Genomic DNA, 14,492 nt, shown 5'->3' with positions numbered 1-14,492 from the left:
TTTGATTCTACATATTTTCGACATTTAATCCACGATCATTCTATTGCGAAATTAAATAATTGGCTAGAAGAAACCGGCGGCCAAACTTGGCCGACGGAGGAGGTAGCACAGGCGGTCATTCAAGCACTACTTAGCGGCCATGGCCGCGATGGCCACCGGCTGCTTTAAGGCTTGAGATTATTGGTATCAACGAGCTCCTGCAGAGCGTGCTCTTTGTGACCATAGATCAATATAACCTGTTTAAAGGTATGAACACTGATCCTCTAGACAAGTTCCATGCAACGCACGTTTCTGCAGTGGCGTAGCAGCCACTTGGCGGTTCTGGCTCTGCGCCAAGGGCGGCAGGCTGCAAGGGGGCGGCAAAATGAGGCTGCACAGTGCACACAGCACGAGAAATGAAGTAATGCAAAAATAAATAAAAAGTAAAACAAGAAAATGATTTACAAAGAGGCAGCTAGTAGCCTATACACCTTAAAAAATTTAAGGATATAACAACAGCTAAAAAGCTCGAGTTGCTTCTTGCGTGATGTTGGATAGCTGTAGTCTGTACTCCGTCTGTTATTCAATTTTTAGTACGGTAACATTTATTACGTCATAAATCTAGAGGAGTTTCTCAAAATGATAAAGTCGTATTTACGTTCTACCCATGAATGATGATCGGCTAAGGGCTATCAGCTCTATCGATTCTTTCTATAAAAAGAGATTTCGTTCAAAAACTTGATTTTGAAGATATTATCGCTGATTTTGCTTCGGCGAAAGCTCGAAAAGTTCAATTTTGAGGCGGCTATTGATCTTTTATTTGCCTAATACATTTGTTGTCCATTTTTTGTCTTTTATTTTGTCGTTGAGTCTTCCACATTTTTCTTTTATTTCATTAGAAAAACAAAGATATCCTCACTTAACGCCAACGGTTTGATTTCTATTATGCTTTGCATTTTGCATTTGGGTTGCAAACGCAGAAAGTTATGAGTCAAAATTTGTAAATTATAAAGTCAACATTTCAAGTTTTTATGTCAAAAAATTGGTTGCCCTAATAAGCAACATTGTTTGAGTATCCTAGTGAGAGCATCATCTTGATTCTTGGGTCATTGTTTTTTAAGAAAGGAGGAATGTTTTAACTCAAGCCTAGTAAACTTAGTTTAAAGTAAACACAACAAGAAAATCACTTTTTGTCCAATGACTAATTATATCTACTTCAGTGAAATGTTTGCAGCATATATAGGAATGAGATGTAGGGGTGAAATACTTTCTTTTTGTCCGATAGTCCAAATCTAAAATTGCAGATAAAACGTATTGTAAGAGTTGGATAATCATCACGGTTCATTACTGCACATTGTATATTCAGTGATTATTTGATATATACAAAAATATTACAAGATATAGCCTGCCACAGTACTAGCCTAGCGATTAGCCTGCAAAACAGCAGAGCAGACACGAGCAGCGAGCAAACTAAGGTGCCAGATGTTTTTAAAATTTATAGCCCAACTGCTACTGAAAGTAGCCCAGTCGACGAAAGTGATGAAACAAGTCCAGAATATAGTCAAAATTTTTTTTATGAATATAAAATAAAATAAAATAAAAAAAGACGCCACTGCTAGCATTTTTCCGTGACTTTGAAATAAAACTAGCCTACTCCAGGGGAAAACCGCAGAACTGGCAATCCTGGAGAAAACCTACGAACTCGACGCAATCACGCAAAGAAACTTTGCAAATGAGTTGACGTAAAAAAGTGATACGGCTTCTGATTGGTCAGTTTTCGAGATAGGCACAAAATAGGGAACCTTTTGTAAATATGCGACCGGGTCTGCGCCAGTGGTTCAAAATCTCTAGAATTATGTAAAGCCGCCATGATGAAATTTGTCAAGAGACTTTTTTGTTTCAGAACTACTGAAAACTTTTAATTTGACTCAGACGCAAGTGGTAATTTCGAAAATATTTATGGAATAATGATTTTTTATAACTAGAATACGCATAATAGTCTCTATCAGTTTATTGTGAAGTGTAATTATATACATCCGATTATGTTAACATATCATTCAATCCTACAGGTAAAATATATCTTTTCAAATCGATTACAATTATACGAAAAATTGTTTATGATTATTACAAAATTGTTACTCATTGTTGTCGATGAAGAACAATGAGATTTTTCTATCAATGTCATTTGACGTAAAAACAACATTTCATCAGTTTGTGCAGAACAGAAGTAGCATCACTGATGACAATGAATGATATCGAAGGCGAATGTTATTGATTGTTGGCGTTGATTATTTGCATCTTGTGTGTAGTTGAAAGTTGATCATCTTCAAGAATTAAAGTTTGATAAGCTTTGTCAGTCACCTATTTAACATGTGACGTAATCCATTCGCAGTGAAGCATATCTACGAAACGTTTGAACAACAAGCCGGAAGTATCTTGCCACCAGAGGGCGTGGGAAATCACGGAGGACGTGCGTGTTTCTATCAGTGTTACCTTGGAACATCTGTAGATGTAAAAATGTTATGTCGTGTTTCTCAAGCTTTCATGAAACAAGCATACCTGGTATTTGAACCGGCGTCGTTTGCATTGAAACACTCACATCGACATTTGCCTTGACAGAGTCGAGTAGTTTTAACAAGTACAAACATTACTTACCTTGTCATTCCCATGCTTGTCCTTTATAGTTTTCAGGGTTGAAACAGAGTTTCCATATTTGATTTTGTAACTTGTTATCCATTCATTTTGATCAGACTGTCCTTGAGTAACAACACCAATAACACGAGTTGGCTTCAACAAATCAACTTGTATCCACGCACCAGCTTCTGCAAATAAAATCAGATTATTATTTTGATATAATGTTTTTAATATTCATCGTTATCTTATTTTGTCAGATTGACTTAAATTTTTTTCGGCAGTCGAGTGAAGTCAGCGATGGAAAACCTGACGCGTATAACGCTGGGCTTATCAGTATCGCACCAAAACTAATGTAGCCTACTGTACCTTCAAAGTTTCTAAATTCTCGGTTTGGAAAGAATTTTGCAAAAGTTGGAAAAATTTAACCCAATCCTGGGAAAAACCGGGATTTTTTAAAGGCAGTAATTTAAGTCGGCTACTTGCATATACATACACAGTCATCATTCATTACTACAATCATCATTCATTATCATCATCATTTTCAGCTTGTGGTGGCCCACTACTTGAGCGAAGGTCTTGCGCTTTTATTGCCTATCCAGTCGATCGTGTGGATTTGAATACCAGTTTATTGTCCCACAATGTTTGTCAAGGTCGTCTTTCCATCTCATTTTGTCTTTCCTTGTTTGCGTTTGTTTTCCCAGGGAGTCCAAGTTGTTAATTTGCTAGTCTATCGGTTGTCCTGATATCTTGCTGTAAGACATGCCATGACCATTTTAGTTCATACTGTCTTGTAACTTGTTTGATTTCGAATTCATCACAAGTTTTTTGTCTCGTCATGTTAAACTAATTATAATTAGTTCATGTGTTCTTTGCATTGATCTTAGTTTAAGAGTTAACTTTTTTGTAAGGTTCCAAGTTTCCGCGCCAAATGTAACAGTTGGAAAGATGCATTGGCACCGGAGGGGAAGAACAGTCGCCTTCACACGGTCCCCCTGTAAGTAGTATCATAAAAATGCGAAACGAAGACTGTCAAAACCGAACCTCGACCCGGAACGCTCAGCACAAGACTCCACGAGGACCGCTCTTTTCAGAGCGCGGCAGTCCCACTGTCGACAAGCACCGTCATCCCACCATTTTACAGCTGAACAATGAGGGCATCACATCCAGCAAGATTGATGTGATCGAGCAGATCGCTCATAAGAACCAAGCTCTTGTTATCCTCCTCCAGGAGACCCACTGCACTTCTGCAGACAAGTTAGTAATTCCACAGTCCACACTACTCACTATAGCTGGGTCTACCCAAAGCAAGAAAACATGGCCTTGCCACGTTTGTCCATGAAAGCTTGAACTGGACGTTTGCAAACTCCGCACGGCCAATGAGGAAATAGAATGGGTTTGCGTAAGCATTGGATATTACATCATCAATGTATAGGAGTGTGGCAAGTGAGTGTGTGCAAGGAGGAACAAACCGCAGACCACACCATCTGTAACTGCACCATCTACCATGTGCCAAATGGTGTGATCTGTGTGAACTGGATGACGAATCAACTAAATGGCTGCTCGACACCTGCCCAAACATCTAGACCGCGTCGCCGCCACTGCCCAAGGGTGGTAAAAGGCAGAGCCCCTCGACCCTTGAAGTGGCAAAAGAGGTTCAAACGAAGAAGAAGAAGAATGTATAGGCTACAAGCCACCATCCTTTCGCCTATGAAGCACCTGCGGTTTTTCTTACGCCCCCTTGTGTCTCATTGTCGTTGTGAAACCTGTGTTTGTTAGGAATTTGAAACGCTACAATTTGGGCGTTGCCATAGAATTTGCACCACTTAGTAGGGCTTGATATACATATTAGGCGGGCTCAAAATCTCGAAACAAATTTTTTTTTCTTTTAAATTTTTCGTCAGTTTGTAAAATTGTTCCTTTTGGTAAATGTATCTCCTACACCAAATTTCACAAAAAAACATTAACGTTTGACCCTGGTTCACCTGGTTTGAATTTTTTCAAAATATCGAGTTTTCGCTTGTCCCTGAAACTGCTCACTCGCCATCTTCTAATGCACTGCAGCATCTCAATGGACACAATAAGAGGCAGTAACACAAACTTGTAGCAAGTAAAGTGGTTTAATTAGCAACTCCATGAACACTGACACGTGTATTACTTTCAAAATGTCGAATTCTACCACATTTCAGACATGATTTTCTTTGTGCAACGTTCACTGAGGTAAATGTCTACTGCTTTTAGTTTCTTGAACCATTTGACGATGTTTATCGATTTTCATAGGCCAACAATTTTTTTTTTATAAAGGCAGGACATGTGAGAGTCATTTTAAGGTATTTCGAGGCCCCTGATTCTGAAAATGCACTAAGTTATCTCAAATTAGCTCTAGTTTTTGAGTTAGCCAAGATTGCAGATACCACTTTTGATAACTAAATTTTTAACTACTACAGTAGGTGGTAGAAATAGTTTTGAGAAAAAAGCTTATCATTACTTCAAAACATTACTGAAGGTATTGAGGTTACTCTCAGCCATGCCCGTTTTCCTATTGTCTCAAGCAAATCAGCACTTGAAACAAGAGAGGGCAAACAAAAAATAGAAACAGCAACGTCCACGCAATGACTGCCTTGTACACTCCATGTAAACATGATGTTCCAACTTCCTTCGAACATGCTCACCGTACAGAAGTATGAATTTTCATGGTGATTCCACGGCTCTCTTTATGCCATGGCACTCTGAACTTCTTAGCCTTGAGCCCAGAAACGGGTTTGAGTGCAATGTTTGCATACTTTAGGAGGAACCCAGGACTTATCTTGATCACCCTGTTACGGCCAATCTCTGTACAAATCAAACGTCATATAAAACCGTTCAGGTCTACTGAATCTTACGTCATGGAAATTCCTAAAACATGAGCAGAGATTGCACCATCGTTTGTAAGACCTGATGAAACATTGCATCACCACCTTTAAACACATGTTGAGGATGGCTTCATAATGATTATCATTATTACGTCACAGTATGAAAGTTATGCGTTTGAGATATTGAAATCTATTCTCGTCATTTTAAAATTGTTGATTCGAAGGTTGGTCGCATATTTAACTGTTTGCTTGGTGCTTGCCAGCTGGACAAAATATCCGTCTTTATCTAAGTAGTTTGTTCTGTAGTGACAAGGTTTAGTGGTGTACGGTGTTGCACCCCGATTTCGATAGCCGCGGGCTAATTTTACAGGAATACACTTTTTGAATTAGACGTTTCAAAAGAGAGATTATGGTTTACCGCTGTGACCACACCCAGCTTCATGTCAAAGTAATTGCCTAACTTAATAATAATTAATGCTTGTTTTTATATAGCGCTGTATCTATCCCAGATTGCGTTGCTCCTCTGCGTTGTCTCATGCAGTAAAATATATCTGGGTTATTTGTACAGCATCCTACTTGTTAAAGGCATATTTTATTAGCCTATATGCCATTTATTTAGCCTTTAGACCAGAAAAAACTTCTTGCAGCAAAGACTTGGCCTTAGCAAAGGCTTAGAATAAAATTTCATTTGTACAATATCCATTTCAGTATGCCTATCTTTTCAATATAAAGCTGCATTCATAAACACATGACTTTCTGGATATTTTTCTTGTGATGTAGGCCTACTGATTCACAATTGTTTTCATTGAATATTTATGTCTCCTTTACGTTAATCACAGTTCATTTCTCCCTTTGCTTGCGTTTTGAATTTTGTGCAATATGAACCAATTGAACTAGACAAATGCAATTATGACATCATAATGGTAAACAGGGCTGAAAATAAGTAATTTGCTAATTGAATGCTTTTGAGAAACGATTTCAAAAATATTTTCATTGTCGAATATCTCGAAAACTAGAGCCAATTCGAAAAAACTAAGTGCATTTTCGGAATCAGGGGTCGTGAAGTACTCTAAAATGACTCTCATCTTTTGTGCCAAAATTTTTTGTTGGTCTATAGGCTATGTTATAGATTCACTGACTGCGAAAAGACTGTAAAATCAACTAAAATGAGACTAAAAGCATGCACTATCAGTGACTCTCAGACTTGGAGTAGGGTGAAAATGTTCCACGTGGAAATTAACAGAGGAAGTAACGTCAAAATCACGCGGTCAAATTTTGAGAAATCCCCTCTTCAGATACTGCAAAACCAGTTCGAAATTTACTAATTTTTCAGAAAAATTCAGAATTTCTCCTTGGGTGAACCAGGGTCAAAGGTCAAAACCCAACAAAAAATTTTGGTTTGCAAATATCAGTGAGCAAAATGGAATATTATTCCAAACTGACAAAAATTTTAAAGAACATCAAGAAAAATGAGCCACCCTAATTACATATACGTAGTTTTATGACGTTTCAGCTTTGTGCATCTGCGACATGCTGCATTGCTTGGAACACTGAGCTTCCTTAAAATCTATCGCTTAGTGCTAAAACAAACAGTCTGTATCAGTGTCTTTTGTTCAGTCAATTAGATGGTGTGTTATTTTAGTTAATTTACCACGGATTCTTCTTCTTGGAAGTCACAGTGTCAATTTAGTTACGGTTATCGTTTAGTTTTCATGTTCTAAATCAGTTTAATTCGTTCTATTTGTAATCAAGGTAATGTTTGGCTGTGACGTTTTCAATCTGGAAGTTCGTTACTTTCCTTACAATAAACTCATAATCGAAAAAAAAAAAGTTTGTTTTCCCTTGTATCATTCCTCAGATGATTCTCACTACCAAGTTGGTGTAGCGTTTACAGCTAGATATAGGCGGATGTTCAGACAAGACAATCCTACGTCCGCTACACCTGACCCCATCATCTATACCCGCATTCCCCTCACCCAGTATTTATGCCGATGACTTTAACTGCTAGCACACCTAGGGTTACAAGTACAGCAACAGCGACGGAGAATGCCTGGCTACTTGTGCTACAAATAACAACCTCGTCCCCTTTAAGACTCAAAATATCCGGCCAGCTTCTGGTTCGTACGCTGGGGAACGGGCATAAACCTCGACCAGGCCTTTGCAAGCATGGATACAGACAAATTTCTTCTAGACAGACATGTGCTGGAGAAATTCTCACGTTTCAAACACCTACGTTCGTTTATCACTGCCCCTAAGCTAGGGCTTCCCGATTCGTTTATCACCCCACACCCAAGGATTGATGAAGCCAATCTCGCACTCCCTGTTTTGAAGCGGAGTGGTTCTGAAACAAAAATTCAAAATACGTACGAAAACGTCTGGCAGCTCACCGGCCTTTGTATGGCTAACAAATAAGAAAAAGGGCAGCCCTTAACAACGCAATCACATAAAATGCAAAGCCATTAAATAAAGAAATAACACAAACTGAGAACATAATGACGTTAATCAAGATCTTTGGCTTTTCTTCTTCCTCTTCTTTGCAATTATTTGTTTGAAACGTGGGACATTGTGTAACAAATTGTGCGCAGATGATTTTCTGGGTCCAGGAGGTTGCGGTATTTATTCTTCATGTAAAGTAGAGATGAAAATCCCGATTCACACAGCCAAGTGGTAGCAAGTGGAACAAACAATAAATGAGCAAACAATTGCAAATAATAAGCAAATTGCTGACACAACATTATCGCATTATACCACCACCAATCACGTGACGTTCGGACCACAGCCTTTTTGTTATCAGCAACTTGTCGGGTGGTATTTTCTTGTTATTGTGCATTGTGCTGTATAGGCCAATATAGAATGCTCTGAGAGATAATCACCATCTCCCTCGTTAAACAATATCCATCTCAATATACGGTATAGCTCTTTTTCCTCGGTGGATTCTCGCACCCCGAGCAACAGCCACTCGCACCCCTAGGGGGTGCGAGCACCCCCAATCGGGAAGCCCTGCCTAAGCTTATCTTTCTCATCCCAAATGCCCTAGTGAAGCGATGGAACTTCAGAAAGGCCTATTGGAATCGCTACAGCCTCATAAGCAATCAAACCGTGGCGAAAATATACCATCATCTTCTACCACCAACGTGGATGAGGCCAATAAGACTTCTGCCGTGCCATCAAATCCGCAGCTAAACAAGCTATCCCCGCGGCCGCTAAAAGAACTGCACGCCGTGCTGGGATTCAGAGTGCGAAATTTTATACCGCTCTTATGTTTGTGACTCAACAGTTGTTGCCTCTAACTCAGCCGCAACAAGACTGCTCGATCGGCTGGACTCACAGGGCTAGAGCAATGGAAAGACACCGTCAACACTATTAACTTTCACACTCTAGCCGGATAGCATGGAGTACTGTCAACAACCTTACGGGCCGTTCAGCACGCCCTTCCCGCCAACGTCCCGTTACTGCCAATAACATCGCATCACAACTAGTGAAAAACAGGACCTATAAAACAGGCCACCGCAAGTTCTCCAAAGTTGTAAAGAGGAAAACGTCTAATCTCGGGAAAATTCCAACACCAGACGAGGAAAGCATTTCTGGTGAATTTCCATCGAATGAGTTCACTGCTGCCCTCTAATTAACTAAGACCCGTTAGGCTCCTGATCTTAACAAATCTGCCCCAAACTTATACTTCATGCTGGCACCGCCATAAAGTCTTGGCTGCGCAAATTCCTGTCTTCCTGCTTATACCAATTAAAAGTTCCCAAAATCTGGAGAAGAGTCAAAGTATTCGCGATCCCGAAGCCTCATAAGCCACAAGAGGATTCGAATAGCTATCAACCTATATCTCTTCTCATCATCTTATCTAGACTTATCTATTCTACACTCGAGTCTATTCTACACTCGAGTCGAACCAATTATAGATCTACTCTTGCATAGGGAGCAAGCTGGTTTTCGACGTGGAAGATCTACTGTAGACCAAGTCACTCTCATGACTCAAGACATCGCAGACTGCTTTGAAGCAAAGAAGAAGGCTGGTGCTGTGTTTCTTGGACTCACAGCCGCATACGACACCGTATGGCACCATATCCTCCATATGCTCCAAAACAGGCACATGGTCCACATGGAGCTGGTTTACAACAGAAGCTTTACTCTCACCATCAGAAGTTGTAAACCAAGCAGGTTACGAGGCCTTAAGAATATCGTCCCTCAGGTATCTGTCTGGGGCAACCTTCTTTTTAACATCTACAGTCTACACCCACGACTTGCCAAACACAGTATCCGCAAAGTACGCCTATGCCGATGATTTAGTCATTCTACACCTGTCGAATCATTGGGAAACATTAAAAGGGACTATAAATCAAGACATGTTGACACTTTCGGTATACTTTCACAGATAAAGATTGAACCTCAGCGAAGCCAAAATTGACGACAGCCTTCCACTTCAACCACAGGGAAGCAAAGCGTGAGATCAAGATCAACACCAATGGAAAACCCTGCCCTTCTACCCAAACCCTAAATACCTAGGGGTAGTCTTTGACAGGTCGCTTCAAAATTTGAAGTCACTACACAAAAATATCTCAACAAGCACAGCTTTGCAAAGGCGTCTGTCCTGCTCAGGCTAGGGAGCCGGATTTGACACTCTGGGCATTGCCACTATTGCGCTAGTTCACTTTCCAGCTGAATACTGTGCACCTGTGGAGCCACAGTGCCCACTGCCATCAAATTGACACTGTCATATACGACGCCTTGCGTATCGTGTCAGGATGTCTGCGACCTACACCATTGGACAATCTCCCTGTCCTTGCAGGCATCCAACCAGCTGAGCCTCGTTGCGAAGAAGCCATCCTGTCTCTCTCTCGTCGCGCTACGAACCCCAACCACTTGCTCTACTCAAGTCTCTACGAGTCTGTGAACGAGAAACCTCGGCGACTGAAATCGAGACACCCATTTGTACGTGCCGCACAACTGCTGATGAAAACCGCTGAAGACCAATCCATCAGTGCGGCTACCTGGGCGGACCACCAATGGAGCTCGGAGTGGAAGAAGAACTCCTCAAGACTCCAAAAGTTCATCTCCGACACCAGCCCCCACCCAACCGGAATGCATTTGGCAAGAAAGGCCTGAGTGCGTCCCAACTGCATGCGTACTGGCGTTGGACTATTCCTCTCCAACATGCACAAACGGGGTATGCTCGATCCTCGATCTGTGAGTGTCGCCGCCACTGCCCAAGGGTGGTAAAAGGCAGAGCCTCTCGACTCATGGAGTGGCTTAAAAGGTTCAAAAATAAAAAAGAAAATCAAGTAGCGACCTAATGTATAGGGCTGAGGCGCATTCGACGAATCAGGCGCAATTGACAATGCAACGTCTATTGAATCCTTGTCCAAGAAAGCTAAGAAGAAAAAACGTAGCAACGATTCATACTGCTCTGGTCTTTCGTCATTCAAACGTACCACTTTTGTCAACAAGGCACAAAAGTCTGACTTGATTACTCGCTTGGTGTTCCAATCAAATCAATGCTTTTGAGATAGACGAAAAGTGGCTCCTCGTGCCCACCCTATGAGTAACACCTGCTTTCAACCAGATGAGAAATAGAACTGGTCAACCAAAACCCCTCACCTGGACGACACAGCACCAGGGGGCAATGGACCAGTTCAAACGCCCCGCTATCCTGCAGCTCAATATTGAAGGTTACACAACAAGCAAGATCAAAGTTGCGGATCAGCATACCAACCGGACACTTGTTATCCTCCTTCAAGAGACCAACTGCACATCTGCAGATAGGCTAACTAGTCCCAACTACACGCTAGCCGGGTCTACCTTGGGCAGGAAACACAGCATTGCCACGTTTGTGCATGTGATCCTGAAGTTGGCCTTTGTCGACCAATCTCCAACTGATGCCGTGATTGAGTGGGTGTGCATTTGTATTTCAGACTACAACAACATCAACATCTACAAGCCCCCACCCTCGCGAATGTTGCTATCATCCCTTCCAACGTTTCGCTCTCCCAGTCTCTACGCTGGTCACTTCAACTGCTAGCATACCGACTGAGGCTGTGCCAAATTTCTTTCAACTCAATAACTTACTTCGGTCATTAGCACGTTTTAGCGTTCGCGTTTTGTCGCTTCTACCTTTTTCTCGACCTTTGCTATGTTGAAGTGTATTGTTTTTGATATGATGGTCAGAAATAAAAACAACTGAACTGAACTGAGGCTACAACGACACAAGCAGCGACGGAGAATTGCTGGCTGACTGGGCCTCTACAAGCCATCTTGCCCTCCTATTCAATCCAAAGGAACCAGCCAGTTTCCACCGCAGTTGCTGGGGAACATGGACATACGCTGACTTGGCCTTCGCGAGTGTCGACAGCTCTCATCCAGACAGACGTGTGCTTGAAAAGTTCTCGCGGTCCAACACCGGCCGTCTCTCATCCCTCAAACATCGCGGCTCCTGTCCCGAGTTCGCCGGTGAAGCAATGAAACTTCAAAAAAGCCGATTGGAATCAATACAGCCTCTTGACCAACAAGTCTACTGCACGGTGTACAGTTACCACCACCTGAAACATGCAACGCAGACTTCATGCAATACACACGCAGGAAACAATATCCGAAGATTTCACTCCAAAGTTTTACCACCGCCTTTCGCCTAATGAAACCACACAAGTCTCCAGGGCTGGATAAGATCTGCCCTGAGCTTGTGCTCCATGCCGGCCCTATCCTAAAGTCCTGGTTACGTAAATTCCTCTCTTCCTGCCTGCACCACCTCACAATCCCAAAAATCTGGAGAGGAGCTTTAGTAGTTGTGATCCCTAAGCTTCACAAGCCACCAGAGAACCTACAGAGCTATCGCCCGACATCTTTCTTCTGTGTTCTCTTCAAAATTCTCGAAAGACTGATCTATAGGTGCAAGCTGGGTTCTAGTGCTGAAAATCTACCGTAGATCAGGTCACACTCTTGATCGAAGTCATTGAGGATTGCTTTGAGGCAAAAAAGAAGGCCAGCACTGTATTTTTATATCTTACACCTGCTTACGACACCGTTTGGCACGGTGGCTGGCTCATTTTTTTTATTTATTTATTTATTTGCATCAGGCACTAAAGAGACAGGCCCATATTCATAAACACAACACAAGTCACAAAACACACAAGCTGCTTCGCTTGTTTCTATACCAACACATGGTCCATATGATTATGGAACTTTCCGGTGGTGAAGGCGAAGCTTCGATTCCTGTTCATGGCTCACGGCGAAGCAGACTGAGACGTCTGAAAAGTAGCGTCTCACAAGGATCAGTCTTGGTTTCACTTCTCTTTAACATCTACACCCACGACCTGCTACGGTCTTCGTAAAAAATGCATATGCGGACGACTTGGCAATTCTCCACCACAAAACCGTAGCAAAACCTAGAAGACACCACCCCCAGTACATAAAAAACCTCTCAGCTTATCTCCAGAAATGGCGACTAAAACTCAGTTACAATTGCAAGTCTGGTTAGTAATTTAGCATTTGCCTAATATGTGTTGATAATTTTTTTTTGTACATTCTTTTAAAAGTTGTGAAGGAGGATTTGCGAATTTCAACTGGTATATTAATCCAAATTTTTGCGCCATAGAACGTTGTAGTTTAGTGGTTGTGCGTCGATAACAGTAGTAGTCTAGGATGGTCGAGTTTCGAGTATCCCAGTAAAGAAAGCAACTTATCGTCCTGATTGCTTGAAGTTATATTTCAGATAGTGCAAGAGACACACAGATAAGCAATGACGTGCGATAGAATTGTAAACTATACGACGCAAGTACGAACGCGAGTAATTTCAACCTCTGTATCGAAAACGCGGGAAGTCTTCAAGTAAATTATGTTGAGAAATTCAATACAATGAAAAGAAGTGACGTAATAAATGAGTTTAACAAGAGCAAGAATTGTTGTTAAGAACTTTGATCAGGCATAGTAAGATACATTCTTTGCTTATAACGTATCACTCCCTACTATTTCCATCAGTTGTTTACTCATGTAGGAACATTATAACTTCTTACGTCGAGAACTACGAGCCAACCAAAATCCTCCATCAGATGGAGTATTATCCAATCGTCCATGCGCAGCAATGCGGTAGCTATTATATACAGAAGAAGCAGTTAACTGGGAATCCTGGATTCTTCTATCCTTCATTCCCACGGAACAGAGAAGTACTGAAACCAATAAATAAAATCAACTAATATCACAGATGGATGCAACTACTACATTTATAACAAATTTAGTTTACAAACCACAATGATAATAATCATCGCTGTATGTGAGTCAGTATATTTAATTATAAATATGGCAGATCCTTGAAGATTAAAACATGGATAGTAGTTTGGGTGGTAACGTTACATAGTTGAGCAAAGCTGCAAAACTTTAAAATACTATTTAATAGCCTGTTAAATAAGTTAGTTATTATTGTTGTAAATGTTAATGTTTCTATGCTTGTGCAATTATTTTCTCCTGTATATATCACCTGCTCTAAGTTATGTCACAGAAAGGAAATCGTATTTTTTCGTTATCCTGCACTGGCTGCATAAATCCATTATAGTTAAATCTTTCAAGGATGACATCTCGCCCGGGACAAATTTCCTTCAGACGTCCAGACTACATGCCTTTGTGAATAAAAGTGCAAAATCGCCCAATACGTAATCTCAAATACTCCTTCTAACGGAAGGAAGTCGATTTACAATCGTGTTTATCTGCCTACCATATTATTTCTTTATTGTTACAGTAAAATATTTCTCCTATCTAGTAACAAATGCACGATGCAGACTTTTGACGTCACCATTGTTGTTGCATGGACTGCTTCTTTGGGGAAAAGCCTTCAAACGCTATGTATGAATCTTTTATGTAACTGTAACGATATATATGTGTGTGTCGCTTTACCTTGAAAACCAGAAAGGGTTATTAGAATGGATGTATGAAGTTATAGAATTATTACTGTTTGAAGTTGACATGGGCTAATATCTGTAACCCTGTATATTTCATAGTCTTTACAAGGTTAAAGTGCCCCTGACAGGTTGGATC

At 41.0% G+C, this 14,492-nt stretch overlaps 1 protein-coding gene across 1 annotated transcript in view; it reads right to left on the bottom strand.

The window, feature by feature from the left end:
* Positions 1–888: 888 nt before the first annotated feature.
* The window catches only part of LOC145764448 (lactadherin-like), a 36,439-nt gene continuing 22,835 nt past the window's right edge, over positions 889–14,492 (bottom strand). The window contains exons 3-5 of the mRNA XM_082576062.1: positions 13,478–13,630; positions 2,635–2,801; positions 889–2,482 (exon numbers count right to left, since the gene is read on the bottom strand). Of these exons, the coding sequence (XP_082432188.1) occupies positions 2,345–2,482; positions 2,635–2,801; positions 13,478–13,630 (458 nt within the window). The 3' untranslated portion in view covers positions 889–2,344. The remainder of the gene's footprint in view (positions 2,483–2,634; positions 2,802–13,477; positions 13,631–14,492) is intronic.

The sequence above is a fragment of the Aplidium turbinatum genome, chromosome 2 (assembly GCF_918807975.1).
Source record: "Aplidium turbinatum chromosome 2, kaAplTurb1.1, whole genome shotgun sequence".
In the NCBI taxonomy this organism is placed as follows: Eukaryota; Metazoa; Chordata; class Ascidiacea; order Aplousobranchia; family Polyclinidae; genus Aplidium; species Aplidium turbinatum.
This window is presented reverse-complemented; position numbering and strand designations above follow the sequence as displayed.